The 24,805-nt window shown below is 49.9% G+C and overlaps 6 protein-coding genes across 13 annotated transcripts in view; 3 read left to right on the top strand and 3 right to left on the bottom strand.

Moving 5' to 3' along the window:
- The first annotated feature begins 47 nt into the window (after positions 1 to 47).
- Positions 48 to 2,366, top strand: Ly6g6d (lymphocyte antigen 6 family member G6D). Its single transcript, XM_070024135.1, has 3 exons — positions 48 to 117; positions 245 to 391; positions 2,061 to 2,366. The coding sequence occupies exons 1-3, from the start codon at positions 63 to 65 to the stop codon at positions 2,279 to 2,281; spliced, it is 423 nt and encodes a 140-aa protein (XP_069880236.1). The 5' UTR covers positions 48 to 62; the 3' UTR covers positions 2,282 to 2,366.
- Positions 2,367 to 5,009: 2,643 nt separating this feature from the next.
- Ly6g6c (lymphocyte antigen 6 family member G6C) lies at positions 5,010 to 8,545 on the bottom strand. Its single transcript, XM_070023387.1, has 3 exons — positions 8,008 to 8,545; positions 6,546 to 6,656; positions 5,010 to 5,642 (listed from the first exon to the last, which is right to left on the bottom strand). Exons 1-3 carry the CDS (start codon positions 8,057 to 8,059, stop codon positions 5,428 to 5,430), a joined length of 378 nt encoding a protein of 125 aa, XP_069879488.1. The 5' UTR covers positions 8,060 to 8,545; the 3' UTR covers positions 5,010 to 5,427.
- Positions 8,546 to 9,238: 693 nt separating this feature from the next.
- On the top strand, positions 9,239 to 13,734 carry Mpig6b (megakaryocyte and platelet inhibitory receptor G6b). Of its 3 annotated transcripts, XM_070024128.1 has the most exons (5): positions 9,239 to 9,299; positions 9,478 to 9,825; positions 10,329 to 10,369; positions 10,488 to 10,586; positions 10,788 to 13,734. In XM_070024128.1, exons 1-5 carry the CDS (start codon positions 9,239 to 9,241, stop codon positions 10,890 to 10,892), a joined length of 654 nt encoding a protein of 217 aa, XP_069880229.1. In that variant the 3' UTR covers positions 10,893 to 13,734. The 3 variants fall into 3 exon arrangements, 2 of the variants coding, with proteins under 2 accessions (XP_069880229.1, XP_069880230.1); XM_070024129.1 differs by lacking the exons at positions 10,329 to 10,369; positions 10,488 to 10,586 and adding an exon at positions 9,905 to 9,995; XR_011372217.1 differs by lacking the exons at positions 9,239 to 9,299; positions 9,478 to 9,825; positions 10,788 to 13,734 and having other exon boundaries at positions 10,042 to 10,369; positions 10,507 to 10,586.
- A 244-nt stretch (positions 13,735 to 13,978) lies between these two features.
- Positions 13,979 to 17,566, bottom strand: Ddah2 (DDAH family member 2, ADMA-independent). 6 transcript variants are annotated; one of them, XM_070024124.1, is made up of 7 exons: positions 17,337 to 17,566; positions 16,129 to 16,485; positions 15,912 to 16,011; positions 15,710 to 15,783; positions 15,411 to 15,530; positions 14,471 to 14,620; positions 13,979 to 14,286 (listed from the first exon to the last, which is right to left on the bottom strand). In XM_070024124.1, exons 2-7 carry the CDS (start codon positions 16,423 to 16,425, stop codon positions 14,170 to 14,172), a joined length of 858 nt encoding a protein of 285 aa, XP_069880225.1. In that variant the 5' UTR covers positions 16,426 to 16,485; positions 17,337 to 17,566; the 3' UTR covers positions 13,979 to 14,169. The 6 variants fall into 6 exon arrangements, with proteins under 6 accessions (XP_069880225.1, XP_069880224.1, XP_069880228.1 ...); XM_070024123.1 differs by having other exon boundaries at positions 16,129 to 16,489; positions 17,337 to 17,555; XM_070024127.1 differs by lacking the exon at positions 17,337 to 17,566 and adding an exon at positions 16,901 to 16,970.
- A 333-nt stretch (positions 17,567 to 17,899) lies between these two features.
- Positions 17,900 to 24,430, bottom strand: Clic1 (chloride intracellular channel 1). The gene is made up of 6 exons (XM_070024121.1): positions 24,167 to 24,430; positions 22,344 to 22,453; positions 22,108 to 22,233; positions 21,842 to 21,948; positions 20,308 to 20,489; positions 17,900 to 18,253 (listed from the first exon to the last, which is right to left on the bottom strand). Exons 1-6 carry the CDS (start codon positions 24,203 to 24,205, stop codon positions 18,092 to 18,094), a joined length of 726 nt encoding a protein of 241 aa, XP_069880222.1. The 5' UTR covers positions 24,206 to 24,430; the 3' UTR covers positions 17,900 to 18,091.
- Positions 23,330 to 24,805, top strand: part of Msh5 (mutS homolog 5) — a 29,688-nt gene continuing 28,212 nt past the window's right edge. The window contains exon 1 of the mRNA XM_070024116.1: positions 23,330 to 23,393. The gene's annotated coding sequence lies outside the window, so the exon portion shown is untranslated. The remainder of the gene's footprint in view (positions 23,394 to 24,805) is intronic.

Below are 24,805 nucleotides of genomic sequence, written 5' to 3'. Positions count from 1 at the left end.
ACAGCCGGACCTTGGAGGGGGGTGGGTGGGAGGGAGAGGTGTCACCCATACAAGCAGACAAGATGAAGCTTCCATGTGTCGGGGTCCTGTTCAGCACCCTTCTGGGGGCTGCTTTGGGTAAGGAAGAGGTCAATTCACCTCATTCACTGACTGGGCCTTGTCTTTGTCCTCTGCCAGCTGCTCTGCCACTCCCCCGCTCCCCCCCAACCAGGGCCTGGATCCAATGCCTTTTCTCTTCTGCCAGGAAACCGCATGCGATGCTATGACTGTGGTAGTGGCCCCAGTAACTCCTGCAAAGAGGCAGTGATCACCTGTGGCGAGGGAGAGCGCTGTGGCTTTCTGGATCGCAAACCCCAAGCAAGCCTGGCGCAGAGCAAGCTGTCTGGGAACCGTGAGTCCTCACTTCTTCCTTCTCCCCTCTTCCCTTCCCTGCTTCCAGACCTCACGGCAATCCTTCTGGCTTCCAGAACCTTTCAGGCTCAGTCTTGCTCTGAGCAGATGGTGCCACTGTTGGAGTAGGGCAGTCTGTACCCCTTCTGGCTCCTGGCACTTCAGCCCTGAGCAGCCTGTGGTCCTGGGCTCCCATCTCCCTCCTCTTTACTCTCTTCAAACCGTATCATAGTCTTCACTCACAAAGGAAAAAGCTCTTTGTCAATTAAGGCAGGGTCATACTGTTAAACCAAACTTCAACTTTTAGGCATTGGCTAAGGATCAGGGAAGTGTGTGTGTGTGTGTGTGTGTGTGTGTGTGTGTGTGTGTGTGTGTGTGTGTGTGTGTGTGAATTTTTTATTCTTTTGAATTAACAGAGAAGTTGCAAAAGTGGTTAGAGTTGCTATATATCTTCCACCCAACATCCACTAATTTGAACATCTCATATAGTGCAATTAGCAGAATCAGAAAGTAAGGGGCAGATACGGTGACAGACACTTATAATCCCAGCTACATAGGACCTGTAGGTAGGAAGATTGTAATCAAAGGTCAACTCTAGGCAAAAAGCACCAGATCATATCTAAAAAACAACTAAAGCAAAAAACAGGCTGAGGACTTAGTGGTAGAATACCAGAATACAAACACCAGTACAACCACACACACACACACACACACACACACACACACACAGACCACCACGATTCTACATTGCACTTATATCTCTAGTCCTTTTAGTCTTCTCCATTTTGTCTTTCATGGTCTTCACTTTTTGGAAGAGTTCTAATAGGTTTTTTAATGCTTTGAAATTTGTGTGTGCATGTGCGTGTACATGTGGAGTGTGTGTGTGTGTGTGTGTGTGTGTGTGTGTGTGTGTGTGTGTTGGTACTGGGGCTTGAACTCTGGGCCTCATGCATGGTGGTTTGTTTTTTTTGCTCAAGGCTGGTTCACTACCACTTGTGCCACATCTCCAATTCTGGCTTTTTGCTCTCTAATTGGAGTAGTCTCAGAGGTTGTCTGCCTAGATTGGTTTCAAACCATGATCCTCAGATCTCAACCTCCTGAATGGCTAAGATTATAGGTATGAACCACCAACACCTGACTGAAAATGTTTTTTTTTTTTTTGGTCAGTCATGGGGCTTGAACTCAGGGCCTGCGCACTGTCCCCTGAGCATTTGTGCTCAAGGATAGCACTCTACCACTTTGAGCCACAGCTCCACTTCTAGTTTTCTGGTGATTAACTGGAGATCAGAGTCTCACAGACTTTCCTGTCCAGACTGGCTTCAAACTGTGCTCCTCAGATCTGTCTCCTGAGAAGCTAGGATTACAGGTGTGAGCTACTAGAACATGGCTCTGGCTAAAATTTTTAAATTTGCTTTTTTGGTAGGTTATTCTAAAGACTGTCCCTCAGTTTGAATTTAGCTGCTGTTTCTTCATGGTAAGATTGAGGTCATATGATTGAGGTCATAAGAAATTGCACAGAAGTGATAACTTCAAGGATTAATAATACTTCAAGGAAGTGATTTTTGAGGGGGCAGAGAACCTCTTTGAGCTCCTTGAAAATACATCTCTGCCCCACAAAGGCAAATCCTAAAGCTAGGAGTCCAACATCCCAGTCTTATTCTCTCTCCCAGCCTCAGTGCCCCTGAGTCACCATCCAGCCTGTGTGGCCATCCATCATTGCAATCAAGTGGAAACAGAGTCAGTGGGAGACGTGACTTACACAACACAGAAGAACTGCTGCTTTGGAGACCTGTGCAACAGCGCTGTGGCAAGCACCGGAAGTCCCGCCTGCATCTTGGCTGTAGCAGCCACCACCCTGACCTGGCTCTTGCCAGGACTGTGGAGTGGGTAATGGGAGCAGGGTAGGGAAGGGAATGAGGGAGCTCTGAACATCCAAGGTGAGAAGTCAAACACTCCTCTGTGAGCCATTAAAATCTATTGACCATTCTAGAGCTGACTGAAAAATTCTTTTGTTGATGGAAAGTTGGAAGGAGTAATATGGGAGCATCCGGCTTATAGTTTTGAAGGGTTAAAGTACTTGAGGCAGTGACCATTTGTTGCTTGTTTCAGAGCAGAGCAACACGTGGTACTAAGCCACCTGATTGTGAGCCTTTATAAGACCTGCAAATCCTTAGCTCGGGGCTCTCCTCCTGGGCTCCACTGTGTTGGGGTATAGGACGAGGCCCGGGCTGCAGCCCATTTAAATAAAACAGCTGTACAGTCTGACTCTGGGTGGTCTTCTTGGTGGGGGTGCTGTGACCTTGGCATAACAGTTTATACGTTTCCAGTACACTGGTAGACTTAATCCCAAAGCTATATTCCTTATGTCAGGTGCCAGTGGCTCACACCTGTAATGCAAGCTACTCAGGAGGCTGAGATCTGAGAATCATGGTTCAAAACCAGCCCATGCAGGAAACTCTGTGAGACTTTTTTTTTTTTTTTTTGGTTGGTCATGGGCCTGAACTCTGGGCCTGGGCGCTGTCTCTCAGCAATTCAGCTCAAGGCTAGTTCTCTACCACTTGAGCCACAGCACCACTTCTGGCTTTTTTCTGCTTATGTGGTGCTGAGGAATCGAACTGGGCCTCGTTCGTGCAAGGCAAGCACTCTACCACTGAGTTACCTTCCCAACCCCGATGTGAGACTCTTATCTCCAATTAACCACCAGAAAACCAGAATGTGTTGTGGCTCAAAGTGGAAGAGTGCTAGAATTGTTTGAAAAAGCTCAGGGACAGTACTCAGTCCCTGATTTCAAGCAAAAAAGAAAGAAAGATTGGGGCTGGGAAGGTGGCATTTATTACTCAAAATGGAAAGAGGTGATAGAGGGTTTGGAGAATCAGCCCCATGCAGAGAGATCATCGGGTTCTTTCTGGGGACAGGAACAAAGCCCCATTCCACAGGCCCAGATTCCCAGTCCTTCCTTGAAGAGGGCACAGTAGAGTGCTGGAGACAAAGTGGGAGTGCTTGCCTTGCATGCATGAGGCCCTGGGTTCGATTTCTCAGCACCACATGAGCAGAAAAAGATGGAAGTGGTGCTGTGGCCCAAGTGGTAGAGTGCTAGCCTTGGGCTGAAGAGCTAAGGGACATGCCCAGGCCCAGAGTTCAGGCCTCGTGACCGACAAAAAGAGAAATACTACCTAAAAGAATGACACCTGGAGCAGGGGGGTGGGGGGAGATGAGAAGGGATGGGAAGGGGAAACAAAGAGGCAACAATGCTTGATAAGAAATGTACTCATGGGGCTGGGAAGGTGGCTCAGTGGTAGAGTGCTTGCCTTGCATGCATGAGGCCCTGAGTTCGATTCCTCAGCACCACATAAGCAGAAAAAAGCTGGAAGTGGTGCTGTGGCTCAAGTGGTAGAGCACTAGCCTTGAGCTGAAGAGCTGAGGGACAGTGCCCAAGCCCAGAGTTCAGGCACCATGACTGGCAAAAAAAAAAAAAAAAGAAATGTACTCATGGGGCTGGGAAGGTGGCTCAGTGGTAGAGCCCTTGCCTTGAATGGCAGAGGCCCTGGGTTCCATTCCTCAGCACCACATAAGCAAAAAGAAAAAAGCCGGAAGTGGTGCTGTGGCTCAAGTGGTAGAGCGCTAGCCTTGAGCTGAAGAGCTGAAGGGCAGTGCCCAGGCCGAGTTCAGGCCCCACGACCAGACCCCCCCAAAAAAAGAAATGTACTCATGGGCTGGGAAGGTGGCTCAGTGGTAGAGTGCTTGCCTCGCAAGCATGAGGCCCTGGGTTCGATTCCTCAGTACCACATAAGCAGAAAAAGCTAGAAGTGGCGCTGTGGCTCAAGTGGTAGGGTGCTAGCCTTGAGCTGAAGAGCTCAGGGACAGTGCCCAGGTCCAGAGTTCAGGCCCACGACCAACCAAAAAAAAAAAAAAAAAAAAGAAATGTACTCATTACCTTGCCCATGTAATTGTAACCCCTCTGTACAGTATTTTCAAAATTTAAAAAAAAAATGACACCTCCAAAGATAATAAAAAAAAAATCTGCCCTCAGCAATTCTTGGAAGATGTTAGTAGGGTTAGGCAGGAGACTCTTCCTTTGCAATGAGAATCTCTGAGAGAGGTAAACAGGACTTTATGAGACTGGCTGACTAGGTTTTTCCCCCTTTCCTCCATTTGCTACTTGGCTCCTGAAAGGATTATTTTGAGTCATGCAAAAGGAATTGTAAATTGTATAATAGGAGAGAGGATTGAATACACCAGTTAGCATCCAGGCTGGGTGAGACCTGACAAACTGAGAACAAAAGGCCCAGGACCTCCCTCCCCATACACTCCTCCCCTTCTTTGCCCCCCCCCCCCCGCCCCGCCCCCAAGAACTCTCAAGCTAGACTGACTGCATCTTCTTCCTGGCAGTACACCAGGGTGTGGCCCTAAATTTAGGATAAGGGTTGTTTCTTCAAACACTGGGGCCTGTGTGCCACCCTCGGATACTGGGAGAACCGAGGCCTGAAAAACCTGTTTCTCCTCTTACCCCAGCCTTCTATGGAAACTCCCTGAGGATTCCTTGGTAAGGGGAGAGAGGGCTGGAAGGGACCCTGACACTTCGGTCTGACAGTAAATACACAACTTGTCATACACAGACATTTATTACTCAAAATGGAAAGAGGTGATAGAGGGTTTGGAGAATCAGCCCTTTGCAGAGAGATCATCGGGTTCTTTCTGGGGACAGGATCAAAGCCCCATACCACAGGCCCAGATTCCCAGTCCTTCCTTGAAGAGGGCACAGTAGAGTGCTGGAGACAAAGTGGGAGCCCATTACGGCCAGGGGAGAATGTGAAGTGGTTTAGAGGGAAATGGGTAAGGACTCAGGAAAAACAGGAATGGAGGTTTCCACAGAGGTGGGAGGGATGGCCAGGGAGACCGCTTTGGGCTCTGTTGTCATTGAAGAAATGGGAAGGGACTTGGGAAATGCTTCAGGGGTGGGGAAGCCAGGCTCTGGGGACACTGGGAAAAAGGCTCAGACGAAGGCAAGTAGGAGGAGGCCCAGTCATGGAATAAGCCTCAGTGCAGCAACCAGAAGCCCAGGCCTGCGAAGGAAGTGAGGAAGACCAGGGCCAGGCCAGGAGTGGCGCGAGGGGCCAGGCTGTTGCAACTGTCCTTGGTGCAGCATGTGGTGTTATAGTTCAGGCCCAGCTTGTGGATGGTTCCATTGAAGGCTTCCATACAAGGCTCTTCTCGTGTGCCACAGCGCAATTTGCTGTAAAGCCACATCTTCCCTGGAGATAGGAGGGATAGGTAGGTAAGCAAGGATAGGTACTTGGCAAATCTATGTCCCTTCCACATTCTGGACACCCACCCACTTTATTCTTGTCCTTTAAAAAAGATGAGTCTAATCCTTTTTTTTTTTTTTTTTTTTTTTTTTTTTTTTTTTTTAATACTGATGTTGAGCTTGATTCCAGGGCCTGGGCACTGTTCCTTAGCTTTTTCCACTCAAGACTAGCACTCTACTACTTGAGCCACAGCTCCACTTTTGGATTCTTGTTATTCATTGAGGATAAACGAGTCTCAGGACTTTCCTATCTGAGCTGGCTTCGTAATTCTCTGATCTCAGCCTCCTGAGTAGCTAAGATTACAGGTGTGAACCATTGGTTCCTGGCAACCTATCTTCCTCTTGTACTTCCTTATCCCAAACCCCAATCTTGCTTCTAGCAATTACCAGCAACATGGCTATGGGTCTGTTACTGGTTTTGTTTTTCTTTAGTCTATCTTCTCAGTATAATACTGGCATTTATATTATAGGGCAATCGTGACCATTTACTGAAACAGTACATGTAAAGACATAGGTCAGTGACTGGCACACAATCATCTTTGGCCATATCACTACTGTAATTCTCTGTTGTGTCTCCATCTTTTTTTGTTGTTGGTTGTGGGGCTTGAACTCTGGGCCTGGGCACTGTCCCTCAGCTCTTCAGCTCAAGGCTAGTGCTCTACCACTTGAGCCACAGCACCACTTCCAGCTTTTTCTGCTTATGTGGTGCTAAGGAATTGAACCCAGGGCCTCATGCATGCAAGGCAAGCGCTCTACCACTGAGCCACCTTCCCAGCCCATTGTCTCAATCTTAACCTCAGTTTCAGACATCTAGTCTCCCACCTGCTCCCTTCAAATAAGGGTATGTTACCTAGGTACACATTTGTTGTTACACATTGATGTCCTTGTTCCAGGAGACAGGATTTCCGGTCAACACAGCCTAGCACAGGGACCTTGTAGCAGTGGTGACAGCGAATATCAGCTGGGGAGACACAAGTCAGGCTAAGGTTGATGGGGAATCTGAGCCACCTGGGGAGATGCTGAGCTGGGAGCGGGAGTGGAGCAGAGCTCAGGTACTCTGACTTGTTTGGTAGGACCTAGGGACAACGCAGGTGAGTGAGGCGGTGAAAGTGCAAAGTGGGCAGCAGGGGAGGGTGGAGTTGTGAAAAGCTCACACTGCAAATATCTTCTCTGCGCCATCTCATTTGGGATGAGTCAACAGGAGCACAGATACCAACAAAAACAGGAGGCTGGAGATAAGCTGGAGTGTGAGGAAATCGTGGTGAAAGAATAGGGGAGAGGTGTGTATGGTGGGGGGTGGAGTTCTGCAACAGAAGAAAAATCAAAAGCATGAGAGGAGGTTTACGGGAGTTACAAGGCTTTCAGAAACGGTTTAGAATGGAAGCTTCAAGAAAGCCCCTGGTGGCCAGGCTCGGCAATTGACTCCTCACCCCGTAGGGCTGCCAGGAGTGTGGGAAGAGACCAGTCCTGAATGTGCTCTGTTACCGCTCCCCAGGATGAAGGCATAAATGGGAGACATATCATCAGATTCTTAGTGCTCACACCCAAGTAGAAAGGAGAAATAGCGAAGATGATACCCTCAGGGTTCCTGCTTCCATGAATTCAAGATTTAAGCAGACGAAGTTGGGTAAAAAGGTCAGTCCAAGGGTGAAGAGGCCTGGTGGGTGCCACCCCAGAAAACCCCCCTCCCTCTAGAATCTCCTCTCTAGAAGCCTCAGGAAAACTCACTGGTTCCCTGGAAAGCTCTTAAGGTTACTGGAACCATCCAGAAGGCTTTGTATCCATAGTAAGAGTGAGGGTATGCCAGCCACAGAGCAGCAGGGATGCACTAGAAGGACCACTGTTGAATGTGTAAGTCCACGATGAAGTATGTGGAGTCCAAGGGGAGCTTGGACTTGAATGTTTATGTCTCAGAGGACACCCTGGAGAGTGTAAGAGACTGGAGGAGAGGTCAGGTAAGTGGAGCCCGGAGAAAGAGCTACCTATTGAAATGGGACTTGTTGGGGAATTAGCTGCCAATTTCCAGAAAAGGAGGCCCTTCAAGTAGAAAATAAGAGCTCTAATGAGTAAGGAAAGCAGGTCCTTCTTGGGAGTGAGAAGCAATGTGACATGGAGACCCTAGGTTTTTAAGAAATGGAGCAAGGAGCCTGTTGCAGAGTGTGTTGGTCCTGGAGGCACCAGAGAACTGAGAAAGGTGGGGCTGAAAGATGGTTCGGGATCTTAAGCAGTGGGTAGGTAGCATGGCAGAATGGGTAAGGCAGAGGATCAAGGTCTGACAGACAACCAGGTCCTTGGAGCTCCCAGGTACTCACCTGAGACCCAGCAGAACAGAGCAGACAAGGTGAGCAGCAGAAAGCCTTTCATGATGAAGGTCCTGAGAATGGTGGCACCCCCGGCAGCTAGCAGAGTAGATTTTCAGGGATCCAGCTCTGGGAGTTGAGTGGCCTTTTTGGAATTTATAATCCCAAAGGCCCCTCCCTTCCCTGCCTCTGCTGACACCTCCCTCCACATTTACACAGAGCTGACCAGAGAGAAAAAAGACAAGAGGTAGGGAGGGGCTGATCAGGCCGGGGTGGGAAGTAGGGTTGGGAGGGATGGAGGAGGGCCACTTCCATTTTGGTTCTTGGTTTCAGGACCACCCAGCTGAGAGCCCCAACTACCCAGTCCTCCAAAGGAGCATCAACAAAGGCCTCTGTGATTTAAATGACTATAGGAGTAGCGTCTGTTGATTCCTAGGAAATGGGCAATGGGATGAGGCTCAGGTTAACTGCCAACTTTGGGTCTCAGGGGGGGCCCTGATAAGATCCTTCAGGCAGAAATTGAGGATGGAAGAAGCCAAATTAATCTCGATTCAGTCTAAACTCGGCCTTCCCAATCCTTGATCAGCCACTAGATGAAGGTTTTGTGACTTCATGGAGGGTTTCTGTGATATCATAGAAGAAGGGGGCAACAACTATGCTGTACCTCTAGGAGGATCACACCTGCTGCCTCAGGCCCACAGAAGATTCTTTCTTGGGACCTCATCCTACTCAACTTGGGTGTGGCTCCCTGGGTGGGGAGGGACAAGTGTGGGCATGAAGATGAGGTAGAAGCTAAAATAAGAATGGGAGTAGTAATCATTGTAGCACTTAAATAACATTCCTATAAGCCAGCTATTGTTCCAGGCATTTTACATTATTTTATTCTCACAATGCCCTATGAAATAGATGTTTTTATCTCTATATTACTGAGGTTAAACAATTTGTCCCTCTCCCACAGCAAGTTCAGGAATTGAATTCAAGCAGCTGATCTCCAGAATTCGTGGTGCCCTCAGTCACGGCCACAGTGCAGGAGTTAAGGCCAAAGTGCTCGTGCAAGTGGCCCAGGGACGCTGTTTGAAGGCTGTGGGTTTTGCTTGTGAGGATTTCCAGAGGGATGGGACTGGTGGCCATGCCCCTGCTCTTATCTGAGCCCCCAGTCCCGAGAACTCCCACCCCCGACACCCCCAGTTTCCCTCCGGTTTCCCCAGCTGATTCACGCTCCCTCTCCCCACTACCTCTTGTCATGGCCTTGGCTCTGCAGCTGCTGCCTCTGCTGTTATGGAAGGCCAACGGGGACCCATTGGGTAAGCTATCCCTGAGAAAGTTGGAATGGGAGGAGAAAGACCAAGACAGGGTAGCAGCCCCCCCCCTCCGTGTGTGTGTGTGTGTGTGTGTGTGTGTGTGTGTGTGTGAAATGATCCGGGCAGAGTAAGGAAATGTCGTCTAACTAACCATGTCTGTCTCCCCCACCCTCCCCACCAGCTTCTCTGCAAGGCCACCCAGGGGACCGGGTGAATCTCTCCTGCGTGGGGGTCTTGCACCCCACCCGCTGGGCTTGGGCGCCTAGCTTCCCGGCCTGCAAAGGCCTGTCCAAAGGTCGCCGCCCTATCTTGTGGAACTCCTCCAGTGGGACCCCAACAGTGTCCCCTCTGCAGCATTTTGCTGGCCGCCTCCGCCCCCTAGGCACTAGTATTCGGCGGCTGGAACTGCTCTTGAGCGCTGGGGACTCGGGCACTTTTTACTGCAAGGGTCGCCAAGAGAATGAGAGCCGGACCGTGCTTCAAGTCCTGGGGGACAGGGCCTATTGCAAGGCCTTGAGGCCTTCCCACGGTAGGTGTACATACCACCAGGGGATTTAATTTGCTTGTACTTAACCTGATCGTGCCCCTGACCCCGATTCCCGCCCCAGGGTCTGTGTATCCCCAGGTTCTGATCCCGCTGATGGGCGCAGGGCTGGTGCTGGGACTGGGAGCGCTGGGCGTGGTCTGGTGGAGGCGCAGGTGAGCACGTGGGGCGGGGGCGGGTTGAGTCGGGGCGAAACCGGAGGTGGGAGGGGCAGGCCCCAAACCTTCGCAAAGGAAAGAACTAGCTAGATCTGGAGGCCCGAGCATGTGGACTTGGAACATGTGGAACGCTGGCTGGAGAACTAAAAACTAGAGGCTCCGAGAGGATCAGAGCGAGGGCGTGGGCAGGACTTTCTGTCTGGGAGGAGCCTAAGTTGTTTTGCTGGTCAGAGCCGGCAAGTGGCAGAATTGTCGTTGGCGCCGCCTGCGGCCGAGGAGAACCAGCGCAACAAGATGGGTGACTCTCAAAAGACTCCTACTCCCTTACAGGCGTTGCCCCCCGCATCCGCCTGGACCACTCTCCACATCTGGTGAGACTAACTTTCCCCCATCTCCCCTCTCCTACCCAAACATTGCCTGCCCTTTCATTCTCCAGTCAGAGTCCTGGCTGGAAGCAGATGTGTTGGTCACCTTCTCTCCGTCCCTCAGCTCTATCCCTCCCACATAGCTCTGTACGTGAATGTTGAGCCCCAGAGGCCCAGACTGGAGGGAGAACCCAAGATTCCAGGAAACCTGGAGCAGGAACCGGTAAGGGACTGGAGATTTTAAGGGGTTTGGCTAGAATCCTTGAGGAAAGTGGATCAAGAAAAAAAAAGCACCGAGGGGACTTTTGAGGCAGGACTCAAAGTTCTAAGCCAGCCGGTGTGACATGGTTTTGGAAACACTGGGCTCCAATGGGCTGGGCTGCTGAGATGGTTCTGCCTTCCTCCCCTGCTCTGCCCCCTTCAGAGCCTGCACTATGCCAATCTGGACCAAATGGCCCTCAGAAGACCCCGACGGCTGTCCGAAGTGGTCTCTGCTGATGCTGCCACTATCTATGCAGTTGTCGTTTGAAAGGAAGGCCTGGTTCTAAGGTTTCTAAGCTGGAATCTCCCAGCTCTCCACAACTCCCAGCCCCTTCTTGGATTGTCACCTAGAAGAAGGCACTGTGGAACAGAAACAATCTGGGAGTCTGGAACCTAGGCATCCTGGGTTCCCTGCTATCTTTACCATCACTCTTGTTCTTCAGTTAGTCCCCTCTCTCCTGTTAACTTTTCAGTCTCTCTCACCATGGATGTCCTCTCTAAGCCTGATGGAGCTCTGTCCATATCCCCATTTTTAAGACATCAATAACTCCAGATTGTTGCTCTTTCTTTTCCCTTCCCTTCTGGGTCAAGCTTTTTGAATGCCTCATTGGCTGAAATTGCTCATTTACTCTTCATAAGATTGCCAGTGGTGTCCTAATTGACATTATTATGGTTCTTTTTTGGAGGGAGGTCCAGTCGTGTGGCCTGAACTCTGGGCCTGGAGCGCTGTCCCTCAGCCCTTCAGCTCAAGGCTAGCGCTCTATCACTTGAGCCACAGAAACACTTGCGGCTTTTTTCTTTTTGTTTATGTGGTGCTGAGGAATTGAACCCACGGCCTCAGGCATGCAAGGCAAGTGCTCTACCACTGAGCCACCTACCCAGCCCTATTATGGTTCTTGTTTTTGCACTCATTTGGCTTGGCTTTTGATTATTCTTTTTTTTTTTTTTTTTTTTGAGACAGGTCTTTGCTATGTAGTCCATAGTCCATGCTAGCCCCAAACTTACTCTGTTGCCCAGGATAGCCTCTAATTCTTTTTTTTTTTTTTTTTTTTTTTGTGGGTCGTGGGGCTTGAACTCTGGGCCTGGGCGCTGTCCCTCAGCTCTTCAGCTCAAGGCGAGCGCTCTACCACTTGAGCTACAGCGCCACTTCAGGTTTTCTGGTGGTTTATTGGAGATAGGAGTCTCACGGTCTCTCCTGCCTGGGCTGGCTTTGAACCGCGATCCTCAGATCTCAGCCTCCTGAGTAGCTAGGATTACAGGCGTGAGCCACCAGCGCCCGGCTAGCCTCTAATTCTTGATCCTCTTGTCTCTGCATCATGAGGGCTGGGAATACAGGCATGTGACACCATTTCCTGCTGGCCACTACATTAAACTTTTGTTATCAGTATCTTCCTATTGCAATCCTTGTCCTTGCTCCCTGTCCCAACTCTATTCTAGCCAATCTAGATTTTGTTGTTGTTGTTGTTGTTTTTTTTTGCGTCCGGTCCTGGGGCCTGAACTCTGGGCCTGGGCGCTGTCCCTCAGCTCTTCAGCTCAAGGCTAGCGCTCTACCACTTGAGTCACAGCACCACTTCCGACTTTTTTCTTTTTGCTTATGTGGTGCTGAGGAATTGAACCCAGTGCCTCAGGCATGCAAGGCAAGCACTCTACCACTGAGCTACCTTCCCAGCCCCCCAATCTAGACTTTTTTCCTTTTTCTCTCTTACTCATTTTCTGGAGTTAACTCCTCTTCTGAAGTGCCTATTCACAACCAATCCTTAGCCAGAACTCTCTCCAGTCCATCTGGACCGTGACATCTGTCAGATCTAGGACATCTTGTCCAAATGGCTCTAGGCATTTTGCACATGGCAGGTCAAACCTAACTCAAAGTCATCAACCAAGACACTCCCTCTGCATTCTCTCTTGATCAAACCAATTGCTCAAGTCAGAAACAAGGACTCATGCAGACCTCTATCTCTTACCCCACACAATGAGCCATCAAGTTTTGTCACTGTATCTTAATGTCACTATTAAATATACACCTTTGCCCATGTACAGTACTGCCACCAGAATGTACTTCCCTCATTTCCTTTGTGGGTGATCCATAGCTCCACTTCATCCTCTTGTCTTTGCCCTCCTCTCTAAAGCCAGAAATACCCTCCCCGTGTACTAACCTGTTCCACACATGCCCTTATTTCAGAACCATAGTATTTCTTTCCTTAATCTTCAGCTCTGAGTGAAGATGCTAAAGAACTTTTCTTTTTCTTTCCTCTCTCTCTCTCTCTCTCTCTCTCTCTCTCTTTTTGGTCAGTCATGGGGCTTGAACTCTGGGCCTGGGTGCTATCCCTCAGCCCTTCAGCTCAAGGTAAATGCTCTACCACTTCAGCCACAGTGCCACTTCCTGCTATTCAAAGCAGGGCTCCAGTGGCTCACGCCTGTAATCGTAGCTAATCAGGAGGCTGAGATCTGAGGATCGAGGTTCAAAGCCAGCCTGGGCAGGGAAGTCCGTGACTCTTATCTCAAATAAATCACTAGAAAACCAGAAGTGGCACTGTGGTTCAAGCGGTAGAGCACTTGCCTGAGCTGAAGAGTGCAAGGACAGCGCCCAAGCCCAGAGTTCAAACCCTACAACTGACCAAAAAAAAAAAAAAAAAAAAAGAACTCTGTCCACTCTCCAAGTTTACCTCTGTTGTTCCATATGCACACCTATCAGCTTTGAATAGTCTCTCCCTTTCCAAAATATGCCTTTGCTCGGTGTAATTCCTTTTTCTAGAATTGCTTTCTCCTTCCCTCCTACCTACCTGCTTGGCTAATTCTTATTTATGCTTAGGACTCAGTTCAAATGTAATCTTTTCTTGGAAGTTATACCTGACCTCCTTTGCCTGCTCTTGCGTAAAGTTTGATGCTCCAGTGAACCTACTTCTTTTCTCATCAAAACAAGCTTCCTGTGAATTATTCCATCACAGCCTGTATTTCAGTCTGTAAGACATTTTCATGTGAGTTCCCTGACACCAGGGGGGCTGACTTTTTTTTTTTTAATATATTATCAAGCCTCAGTAAATGAGTGGATGAAAATGAATGTCCCTGGAAACATCATTTCTTCTCTTTCAAATAAAAAACTGGTAACTTAACAGTCCCTGAATTATCTGACATTTAGATACATTCAGAAAGTGACCCAACCCATGTTTTTCTTCCCTGGACATGCTTTCCATAATAGAGGGTACATCTTGTAACCTGTGACAGGGCTGGGCAATGAGTCACTAGGTGCCTACTAAGAGTTTTTTGAGCTCCTTCCTCGCACCGGCTCCACTACCACTTCAGTTTTCAGCCCCACCCCATCCCTTTGCTCCTTAAGACATCAATCACAGTCCAGTCTAAAAGGCCAATTCCATTTTATTGATTCTGATAGTCCAGAGGACTCATCCTATCCTTTGTCCCCCACTATGCCCTCCCCCTTCCTGGGGACCTCTCCCACTACTATCTACTCACTATCGTCTAACCCTTCTTCGTCTTCTATATGCTATGTTGCTATACTTCTGGCCAGAGAGAACTTCAGTGCTGGCCCTTCAACTGTGGGGGCGTGTGCTGAGAACTAGGCAGAGGGAGCTGAGCCCAGCACCAGCCTTCTCCAGTTCTGAACAGGACACAGGTACCAGGGTGACATCAGAGAGCTTCTGCAATGCCTGCAGAGATGACCGGGAAAGGGGAGTGAGACTCTGAGGTCAGAACCACACCCTCCCAAGCCAGCTCATAGTAGCTCCACCCAGGCATCTAGAGAAGGTATCATTCCTTCCTCCCACAGGGAAAGACGGAAACTTCTTTCTCAAGTTGGTGGTGATAGTGATAGAGAGTTTTGCCCTCTCTCACCTCCTGGCTATTGGGCAGGTCCCCACCTCCACGATGCAAGAGAAAAGGGGATGCACCAGGCAATCCAGGGCGTAGAAATAGACAGTCAGCAGCTGCATCATCTGGGAGGGTCAGAGAGGCATAGGGGTGATCTGTCAGCGCTGCCATTGCCTGGGAGAGAGGAAAGAGGATAAGCTTAAGTCTATACAATTGAGTTTGCCAGTCTTACCACAAACTAAGGGGCCTACTAAGAACCTGGGACAGTTACACTTGTGGAATGACAACAAACACATGCTACTGTCAGATGGTGTCTTTAGGTAAAAAGGGCATTACTTAGCTGGGTGCTGGAGGCTCAAGCCTGTAATCCAAGCTTCTCAGAAGGCTGAGATCTGAGGATCACAGTTCAAAGCCAGCCCAGGCAGGAAAGTCTGTGAGTCTCTTATCTCTAATAAACCACTCACATAACTGGAAGTGGCGCTTTGGCTCAAGTGGTAGAGCACTAGCCTTGAGCTGAAGAGCGCAGGGACAGAGCCCAGGCCCAGAGTTCAAGCCCCACGACAGAAAAAAAAAAAAAAAAAAAAGGACTTTGCTTCTGCTAATTTCTTCCTTGTGTTCATATATAGTTCTTCTCACCTGCAACCCTCTTCGCCCCCTTTCCAGTTTCCACCGGTCTATCCCATTCATTCTACAAGTCATAACTTAGATACTAATTCCCTTTGAGAAGTTTCTGGAAACTTCCGAACAAATTCCTCACCTTTGTTCTCAACTCTCCGAGTTCTCCGTCCCCTTACTTATCCTATTGTTTGCCAGGAATGCTCTTGTTTACTAAGGAGGTCTTTCACTCCAGACAGCTCCGTGAGATCTAGGGCTAGAGCTTATTTCCTGAGCCCCAGTTCCCCAGGGAACCACGCCCATTTTCATTGGCCCCACCCTTCTCCATCCCAGCCCCGCCCCTCCTCACCCTGACAGCCTTTTGCGAAGCCTCGCTGCTACCAGCCACCACCGTGCGGGGTCCCCCCATGCCGCAGAGGCCGCGCAAGTGGGAGGGGCCGGAGACGGGCACAGTGGAGACAGCAAAGTCCTAGAAAGAGCAAGAGGAGGCATTCAGGGCTAGGAGAGGGGCGAGGGGGTACCCCTCAAACACAGGCTGCTGACTCGCAGCTCTTCCTCCCCAGAAGGTCCCCCAGGCCGCCCCTACTTGCACCTGCGCCGCCCCCCGCCCCCAGCCGGCTCCCTTCCAAGGTTTTTCACGCTCCTTACCCGAAACGTGTCGGCCACGATCTCAGCTCCTCGATGATTGGTCCACTTGGAAAGGCCTACGAAAAACTCCCGGCCTGAGCCAGGAGAGACCAGAGGTTTGAGGGCTGGCTTGAGTTTGGAAACAATGGCTTGGACCGCCTGTTTTCCAAAACATGCTTTCTGGTGCCCAGCCCCCAGGGGTGCTGACCGCCCGCAGCCTCACCGGTGAAGAGAACGTCGGTGCCATCCAGCGTCGCGTTCTCATCTCCCATCTCTACGATTCGGAGCCCCAAATCCTGAAGGGCTTTGCGGACTCCATCAACCTTAGGGCAGGAGAATAGAGGACACGACTGAAAACCCAACTTCCAAATCTCCCCCCAAACTCGAGACATCCGTCTCCTCCGGTCTTTGCTCACCACGCCCGGTGCCCTGGCACTCACCTCAGGCCTCCGGGCCGGGCTCCAGGGCCGTGTGATTAGGGCCGTGTCCCCTTGGATCACCGCCGTGTCACCAAGCAGCGGTCCCAGCGGCAGCGATTCTTCAGGGGGCAGTTCTACCAGCTGCAGCCCTAGTCGCTGCCTCAGTTTACCCCCTAACACCCCATGTTCCCTTTGAGCTTTGGCTAGATCCAGAGCCGGAAGACCTGCCCCTGCACCTTCCCCCGACGCCAGGCTCTCGGGGACACCCCGGATCAGGGCATGGGAGCAGCGACCCAGCCCCTCCCCTGGCGTCCCCATCCCATCCACACAGACGCCCCTTCCGGCAAGGCTGATTACTCTCTTCTTTTTCACTTCACCCTGTCTTGGAGAGGAGACGAGAAGGAAGGGTAGCAGGGGAGGAGACGTTCAGAGAAGGGCGTGGGGGTCGTCTTCCTGCTCTCTCCAGGCGCCCCTCCCACTCGGCCCCACCCCCTCCAGACCTGGCTTTGGGGTCGACCCCGCTCCACCCGGCACTCTCGTGGATCAGCTTCTTTAAGAAGAGCCCAAGAAAACAGGACTGGGATCCCTAATCTCCAAAACACCTGTTGCCCCTGCGGCGGGGCCGGGAGAGGGGATGGTGGGAGAGGGAGGGAGGGCTCGGTGAGGTTCCCTGCCGGGCGCCCCTCTTGGCAGCCGCTAGGATGCGCTCACTCCCCAAAAATGCGGCGGCCCCGCCCCCTTAACCCTCAGCTGCTCGCTGCTGGAGGGACCCGAAGTCCGGCCAGGGACCCACCGGGGGCTCCGGCACAAGAGGAGAAAACTGGGGGACAGAATCGGAGCTTGGGAGACGGAAGTCCTGAATCCCCGAAGGAGAAGAGGAGATGGGACAGGGAGGGCGGAATTAGAGCCTAAGGAGTTAAGCATCCTCTTCACCTCCCGGGCTAGTTACGCTGCCCCTGGCGCGACCCAGTATAAACCAGACTTGAGTCCCGGAGGACTGGGAGAGGTCTAAACGGAACCCGAGGGGCGGAGAAACGGGGGGGGCGTGGTTCTGGGGTGCGGGCACCACTCTGGGCTCCTGGATCTGGTACTCCAGATGTCCATCTTCCACCAAAGTCCACCGCACCCAGCTCCGCACCCAAACAACGGGTTCCCTGCACACTTCAGTACAAGCGTGGGCCCAGCATATCCAAACTCCAGCCCCGATTTGGTCCCAGGGTCAGACTCACCTCCAGCACCACCACCACCTCCGCACTGTGATATCGCCTTGAGCCCCACCCCTAGAGGAGTTGGTGGAGAGAGTCCTAGTTTTCAAGCGAGGGACACCGGGAGCTTGGATTTGGAGGGGGTCCTTGGGTGGGCGAGCTCACGTAGTAAGATGGGGCGGGGGCGCGAAGGTCTGGCGACTCCCGGGCATTGTCTAAGCGGGACGGGGCGGGGCCTGCCTAGACCACGCCCATTCCGCCCGATCAGGCCGCGCCCACCCCACCAGGACTTCATCTCCCCACCACCCCCTTCTCCTCCCCCGAAGTTGGCACCGCCCCTCGAGCCACCGCTGTTCTGGCCCACCCAGATCTGTTTGGCCCTAGTGGCGGGGCTGCAAATGTGGCCTGGACCATAGGACAGAACTATGGTGAACTTGCACTAAGAAAATGGCAGCCCCCTATTTAATTCGTGGCTTTTACCCTGAGCTCTAAATTACTGTCAATGCCAACCCCACTCTATATTCCTTTGTGTGAAAACAACACTATATTTCATTCTGCATTTTATTACTGAAATACATGGTCTTACCCACCCCACCCCACAATAAAAATCTTACCCTTTTCCCCTTTTTCTCCTAACCCCTATCCCCCTACCTCTGCACAAGTGCCCCAGGTTTCTTTGCCTACTAGAAGTTTTGGAGTGTGTCCATTTGGATAGCAATGTGGAAATTACCCCGGGGCTCTCTGCAGAGCATGAGGGATGATATTGCCCTAGGAGGAACTTATTTGAGGGCCTTGGCCACTTGCTCATAGGCCAATTCTATCTCTTCGTCATCTGGACAAGTGGAGGCAAATTCTTCCCGAGCATAGGCATTGTTCAAGTACCGATGTACTCCTCGAAAAGCCTCAGGGATGGTGAATCCCCTGTACTTCTTACATACCACCTGGAGAGAGGAGAGGACAGACATGTTAGCCCCACAAAGGTCACTTTGGAGGCCATGCTATTAACCTTCCCTTTCCCCCCAAATTCACATAAAATCAACCTTTTTGTTCAGGCATGCAAGAACCTCTACATTTTAATTTTTTGGTGGTGGTACTGGGTGGGGTTTGAACTCAGGACCCTACATTTGTTACACAGGTGCTATAGCATTGAACCATACCTCTAGCCTTCAGATTTGTTTTTTTCCAGTCCTGGGGCTTGAACTCAAGGCCTGGGTACTGTCCCTGAGCTGCTTTTGTTCAAGGCTAGCTAGCACTCTACCACTTGAGCCACAGTGCCACATGAAATCATATTGGCTTTTCAACTCTATTCTCTTAATATTTCTTTCTTTTTTTTTTCTTTATTGGCAGTACTGGGCTTGAACTCAGGGCCTGGGTACTATACCTGAGTTTCTTTTGTTCAAGGTTAGCACTCTACCACTTGAGCCATAGCGCTACTTCTGGCCTTTTCTGTTTATGTGGTACTGAGGAATTGAACCCAAGGCTTCATGCGTGTTAGGCAAGCCCTCTACCACTAAGCCACATTTCCAGCCCTTAATATTTCTTTATCCCTCCTCTTCCCTTATTGAAATCCCTGCCATCAATAACCAGCCCCTTTCCAAACCACTAATTCCATGGTTTAACTTATTTCCTGACTTAAAAAAAGAAAAGAAAAATAGACTGGGAGTGTGGCTCAGTGGCATAGCACATGCCTAGGTTACAACCAAAAATTTCTCCTCCTGAATTTCCATAGTGATTTTTTTTTTCTTTTTCTTTTTTGTTGGTTGTGGGGCCTGAACTCTGGGCCTGGGCGCTGTCCCTCAGCTCTTCAGCTCAAGGCTTGTACCTTACCACTAGAGCCACAGTGCCACTTCTGGCTTTTTCTGCTTATGTGGTGCTGAGGAATTGAACCTGAAGCCTCATGCATTTGAGGCAAGTATTCTACCAATGAGCCACTTTCCCAGCCCTCCATAGTGATTTTTTGTTTGTTTATTTTTTATCTTTTGCCAGTCCTGGGGCTTGAAATCAGGGCCTGAGCACTGTCCCAGAGCTTCTTTTGTTCAAGGCTAGCACTTTATCACATGAGCCACAACGCCACTTCTAGCTTTTTCTGTTTACTTGGGACTGAAGAATTGAATCCAGGGCTTCATGCATGCTAGGTAAGCACTCTACCACTAAGCCACATTCCCAGCCCATCACAGTGATTTTTATCTCTATTTTTCATTTGACTTTTAGTCATGTATTATTACTTAACTTTCATGTGAATGTTTTGTTTTCTGATTTCAATCCTTGGTGGGCAAGGGTCATTCAACTAACTTCTTTTATCATTGTTTTTTCTTTTCTTTTTTATTTTTATTTTTGTGTGTGTGCCAGTCCTGAGCTTGAACTCATGGCCTGGGTGCCATACCTTAGCTTTTTAATTCAAAGCTGATACTCTACTACTTGAGCCACAGTTCCACTTCCAGCTTTTGCTGGTTAATTGGAGATAAGAGTCTCATAAACTTTCCTGGCTGGCTTTGAACCATGATCCTGATAGCTCAGCCTCTAAGTTTTCTAACATTACAGGTGTGGCCACCAGTGCCTGGTCCTTGTCTTTTGATGCCTATTGTTTACATGTTCTTCAATTGTACAGCCAACTGACATCAGGCCTATGACTCAAAAACTATACTAGTATTTTTTATGGGAAACAGCAATTTTCATCTTCCTCAAGAGGAAGTGGAAACTGAAGCATAAAGCTAGCTGCAGCTTTGACTTAGAAAGATTGCTCTATCTCATCTAGCTGACACAAAGACAGGAAGAACCTTCTTGAAAATAATCCTGGAATATGTTACTCCTGACCAAGCCCTGTGTCTGAATGTTGAGCAGCAACTGATGTGGACTAGATTGGGTCTCAGTGGTAGCAATGTATGGAGACTACTTGAAGAAAAAAAGCATCCTTTAGACTTGTCAAGGGGACTCCATGGAGTAACTCCTTAAGATGCCACTCCAGCTTCCATCTTCTCCCATGGTGACCACCTACCTGTACTATGTGGAGCTTCGGCAACAGGTTGCAGTCAGCCAGGGTGAGCTCATTGCCATCCAGAAATTTTCTTTGAGAGATACCTTCATCTTCTGCACTGGTCTCATCCACTTCTTCTGGGAGGGGGGATGTCAGGTAATTGTCTAAGATCTTCAGGGCTTTCAGGAGTCCCTTCTCCAGATCTGTGCAAGTGATTAAAACATTAGGAACACTGAACATTGGGAAAAGGCATAATCTGTCCTATAAGACCCATTAGTAAGGTAACTTCAAATAATAGCAAACAAGGCTGAGGAGGTAGTCCAGTGGTAAAGTGGCATGTGGAAGACCTGGATTTAATACCAAGGATTACCCAAAAAAGTGCTTAGCATAATAGATACAAGTGCTGCAGGCCAGACCTCAGTATAAGAATGCTTTGCCTAAGAAGGAACTGGTCCTGAGTTCACTTCCTAGTACTGTCAAAAAAATAAAAACAGAAACCGAAAACAGATGCCAGGTGATGGCAGCTCGTGATTATAATCCTAGCTAGTGATTATAATCCTAGCTACTCAAGAGGCAGCAATCTGAGGATCGCACTTCAAAGTCAACACAGACAGAAAAGTCCCTGAGAGTCTTATCTCCAAAAAACTACCAAAAAAGCTGGAAGTAGGTCTGTGGCTTAAATGGTAGAGTGCCAGCCTTGAGGAAAATAATCCTAGGACAGTGCCCAGGCTCTGAATTCAAGTCTCAGGATTGGCACAAACAACAACAACAACAACAAAAATAAAACCAAGTCACCTGGTACAACTAGCCTTAAAAAAAAAATCCAGAAAACTGACATTACTAGTGGCTATTATTATCTTTTCAAGGTGGAGTGCTAGATTGAACGTAGGGCTTCACACAGGCTAGGCAAGCTCTGGACTTCTCAGTTCTCTCCCCAGTTCTCTAAGCATTTTAGGAATAAAACTTATTTAATTCTCATATCAATACAGGAAATAGGTATTATTATACTCCTATTATAGATCTAGAAGTGCATTTATAGAGAGGCTAAATAAATAGCTCAGAGTTGGGTGTCAGTGCCTCCCACCTGTAATCTTAGATACTCAGGAGGCTGAGATCTAAGGATTGCAATTTGAAGCCAGCCTGGGCAAGAAAGTCTGTGAGACTCTTATCTCCAATTTACCATCAGAAAACCAGAAGTGGAGCTGTGGCTCAAAATGGTAGAGTGCTAGCCTTGAGCAAAAAGCTCAGGGACAGTGCGCAGGCCCTGAGTTCAAACTCCATGACCAAAAACACACACATACAAACTAAACAAAAAACAAACAAACAAAAATCAATGTCCCAAGAGAAGGAAGGGAAGAAGAGGGTAGGAACAAATGAAAGAGCTTTAAAGTCTCTGCCAATGAGAACGCAGGAAAATATAGGGGTAAAGCAAAAATGGAGGCTTGGAAGACATTTGCCAACATCTGCTCCATCTCAGCCCCTCCAGATGCCCCTGATGCTTCTCAACCTTAGGTCTTCTCCCTCGAGGACTCAACCTCTAACTCATAAAACTCACTGTCATTGAGTGCTGGGTTTGAATTCTTGATGTAGGCAGAAAATTTGGCAAATACGTCCAGTCCAGCTGTGTTGGACTCAGGGTTCAGAGGTGCCAGCTTCGGGTACCTGAAAGCCAGTGGAAGGAATACGGTTAAGATTCTTTCCCAACAGGAATGGAACATCAGCTAGTTCTCCTGTCCCATCCCTGACCCTCCCCCCATCTCTGTTTTCCACTCCTTCAACTTCTCTGTTCTCCCCTCTCCCCCTTCCCATGTGTCCCAATACCTGGGAGGGCACAGCACTGCCTCTAGAAATTCCTCAATCTTGTTGGTGTCTGTGTGTACTTCAGTGCCATACAGCAGGAACGGGAGCTGCCCTCCTGGACACAGCTTCTGCACCGTCTCTGTCCGCCTGGGGAAGGGACCAGGCATCAAGACAGGAAAAGAGGGTCAGGAAGAACTCGAAAGGATGGAGAGATGGAGGGGGAAAAAGATTGTTTAGAGGAACAAAACTGTGCCCACCTTTTGGTGTCAACCGTGGTGACGTTGAAGGTGACTCCTTTGAGCCACAGTACCATGAAGAGCCTCTGGGAGAAGGGGCAGTTCCCGATCTTGGCCCCATCACTGCCAGCCTGAAAGGCAGTCCCCAGCCCCCAAGTTAGACTTGGTGCATCCGACTTCTCCCAGGTCATTTCAGATTAGTTATGTTCACCTAGTCCTCCCCCACCCCTCTCTTTCCCTCCCTCCCACTAATAGCTACTCTCAGAACTATGCTCTTCCCTTTAGGCCTGAGTCAAACAACTCCTTTTCATCTCAGCAAAGGGAGAGATTAAGGAGAGATGGGAGAAAGCAGAGGTCTTGGGGAATCTTGAGGATATTAATCATAGAGACAAAGATATAGAATTATAGGCTAGAGTCTTAGACTCCTGAGTTCCTAACACAGGTGAAGTGGGGCCTGGGTAAGCCAGTGTTCATTCAGGCTCATTACATTTCCATCCAAGAGGTTTCTGGCAGCCGGGGGTGGGGACTCAAGGGTCTAGCCTAGCCCTAGAGATGTGGAGGGCTTTCCGGAAGGGGCTGCCTTCTAATTGGCAAGCAGTGACCTCATCCCCCAAGGGACACCTCCCCCTAGACTGGGTGTGATTCACGTCTCCGTGTCTCTAGCCTCAGCTGCTTCCTTCCTGGCAATCAAGTGGGGGCAGGGACCTAAGCAGCTGAGGCCTGGCTAGCTAGGATACCCCATTAGTCTCCTCTTTAAGCCCATGTTTCCCCACTGCTGGCTCTCTAAGTTACAAGATCCAGATAACTTCCACACAGGACACAGGCAAGAATCTCAACGCACCCAGGAGTAAAAATAGCCCCAAAGGCTAATGGGAAAGTGGTGGGGACCACACCTAAGGGGGCGGGCCCAGGCTCCAGTTGACTTCCCAGGACGTAGCTAGGGAGAGGGAATGGCTGACCAAGAAACCCTCAAGCATAAAGGAGAGAGAAACAGACACACAAAGGCCAGTCCGACAAAAGCGAGAAAGTGGAGAAAGGATGCAGCAAATTGTAGGGTGGGGAAAAAGAAAGGTGAGCAGAGTAAGGGAAGCTGCGGGGAAAGAGGGGAAGGAGAGAGGGAGGGGCAGAGACCAGGTCCAGAGACCAGAGAAAGAATGTTGCCCTGGAGGGGAGGGGACGGGCAGACTCAGGAAGGCTTGTAGCCTGCGGTTTCCATACTCCACAGCCAGGGCCCACCTCCACTCATCCACAGAGACCGAGACAGACAGGCCGAGAGCTGGGTTCAATCTTTATTTTTTCTGCATCTGTGCCTACCCCATCCTGCTTCTTGAACTGGATTCCCACCATTGGCTTTTCTTTCCACCCCATCAATTCTTGCCAGTTTTTTCCTTCTTCCATTCCCCCAGTCTTCCTGTAACACACCCTCTTCTTTGAATCACACACACACCCTCCTTCTTACTTTTATGAAAATGTTCTAGCTATTAGTTTCCTCTCTCCTTCCCAGACTCTATGGTGCAACTCCTTCCCATTTTTCTCCTCTTTCATCCCTGGGAAGATTTCACCTACTTCTGAAAACTCCCTTTTTTCTCCACCTTTACTCTCCTGTAGGCCGCTGGAAACTTGCAGGCTCTCTACAAACTTTTCAGGGTCGGATCTAGAGCTCTCCCGATGGGTCCACAAGGTGTCTTCTCCTCCCTTAACACCCCCTCCCCCAGATGGCACGTGGGGTTGGGGAGGGGGTCAAGAGGAAAGAGATTGGGGAGTTCCGACGGAAGCTGGGAAAAGGGAAAGGCTGGCTTCTAGGAATCCCGAGGGTGGCCATGGGAAGAGAAGGGCGTTCTTACCTTCACGAACAATTCGACCTGAGGCTGTTCTTCGGCCATGGTTGCGTCGGGGACCAGGAAGCGGCCGTCGTCGCTGGGGGAACTGGGAGGGGCTGGGCCGGGGAAGGCGGGTCTCACGGTCCAGGGATTCTCTCCAGACCCAGGGCTGTCCCCTTAGCGCCTTACGATTGTGATCAGACCCGTTCCCTCCAGACAAGGCCTCCCCACTGGCCCAGGGCACCCCACACCCAGATCCTCCAGCTCTGTCCCCTCTCGGGCTGGCTGTGGGAGCCGCTGACTCACCGGCCGGCCCCGCCCTGGACCTGGGGAGGGGACAGGAGGGGGCGGGACTGCACAATCTAGGGAGTGGGACTGGAAGGGAGGGAGGTCCTCAGGTCTCCCCGAGGCCCAGGGATGGGGGGTGTTCAGTAGGGGTCTTGGGAATAACTCCTTGTTTCTTTGATTTTTTTTCCTGAACACAGTATCTTTCCCCTGCCTCAGTTTCCCTGCTTCACTTCACTCACCAGGTTTATCCAGCCTCACACAGGAAAGGGGGACACACTAACAGCTGGAAAATATCAATTGAAGATGCAAAAATTATATATATTTACATATAAATATATATGATTCTGCATTTCCTTCAAACTCTGCTCCAAATTC

Source organism: Dipodomys merriami, unplaced genomic scaffold (genome assembly GCF_024711535.1).
Source record: "Dipodomys merriami isolate MVZ:Mamm:240054 unplaced genomic scaffold, mDipMer1.0.p SCAF_16, whole genome shotgun sequence".
NCBI classification, from domain to species: Eukaryota; Metazoa; Chordata; class Mammalia; order Rodentia; family Heteromyidae; genus Dipodomys; species Dipodomys merriami.
This window is presented reverse-complemented; position numbering and strand designations above follow the sequence as displayed.

What these genes read in the sequence shown, in the direction of transcription:
- Clic1 (XM_070024121.1), bottom strand. Translation starts at nt 24,205, where the DNA reads ATGGCCGAAGAACAGCCTCAGGTCGAATTGTTCGTGAAG. An exon ending in AGGTCGAATTGTTCGTGAAG is followed by an intron (nt 22,454 to 24,166) that starts GTAAGAACGCCC and finishes ACTGCCTTTCAG; the next exon opens with GCTGGCAGTGATGGGGCCAA. An exon ending in CGAAGCTCCACATAGTACAG is followed by an intron (nt 18,254 to 20,307) that starts GTAGGTGGTCAC and finishes TCCTCTCTCCAG; the next exon opens with GTGGTATGTAAGAAGTACAG.
- Mpig6b (XM_070024128.1), top strand. Translation starts at nt 9,239, where the DNA reads ATGGCCTTGGCTCTGCAGCTGCTGCCTCTGCTGTTATGGAAGGCCAAC. An exon ending in GGCCAACGGGGACCCATTGG is followed by an intron (nt 9,300 to 9,477) that starts GTAAGCTATCCC and finishes CCTCCCCACCAG; the next exon opens with CTTCTCTGCAAGGCCACCCA. An exon ending in GGCCTTGAGGCCTTCCCACG is followed by an intron (nt 9,826 to 10,328) that starts GTAGGTGTACAT and finishes ACTCCCTTACAG; the next exon opens with GCGTTGCCCCCCGCATCCGC.
- Ly6g6d (XM_070024135.1), top strand. Translation starts at nt 63, where the DNA reads ATGAAGCTTCCATGTGTCGGGGTCCTGTTCAGCACCCTTCTGGGGGCT. An exon ending in CCTTCTGGGGGCTGCTTTGG is followed by an intron (nt 118 to 244) that starts GTAAGGAAGAGG and finishes CTCTTCTGCCAG; the next exon opens with GAAACCGCATGCGATGCTAT. An exon ending in GAGCAAGCTGTCTGGGAACC is followed by an intron (nt 392 to 2,060) that starts GTGAGTCCTCAC and finishes TCTCTCTCCCAG; the next exon opens with CCTCAGTGCCCCTGAGTCAC.
- Ddah2 (XM_070024124.1), bottom strand. Translation starts at nt 16,425, where the DNA reads ATGGGGACGCCAGGGGAGGGGCTGGGTCGCTGCTCCCATGCCCTGATC. An exon ending in CTTCGCAAAAGGCTGTCAGG is followed by an intron (nt 14,621 to 15,410) that starts GTGAGGAGGGGC and finishes CCTCTCTCCCAG; the next exon opens with GCAATGGCAGCGCTGACAGA. An exon ending in ACCTGCCCAATAGCCAGGAG is followed by an intron (nt 14,287 to 14,470) that starts GTGAGAGAGGGC and finishes TCATCTCTGCAG; the next exon opens with GCATTGCAGAAGCTCTCTGA.
- Ly6g6c (XM_070023387.1), bottom strand. Translation starts at nt 8,059, where the DNA reads ATGAAAGGCTTTCTGCTGCTCACCTTGTCTGCTCTGTTCTGCTGGGTC. An exon ending in TCTGTTCTGCTGGGTCTCAG is followed by an intron (nt 6,657 to 8,007) that starts GTGAGTACCTGG and finishes GTGTCTCCCCAG; the next exon opens with CTGATATTCGCTGTCACCAC. An exon ending in AACAACAAATGTGTACCTAG is followed by an intron (nt 5,643 to 6,545) that starts GTAACATACCCT and finishes TCCTATCTCCAG; the next exon opens with GGAAGATGTGGCTTTACAGC.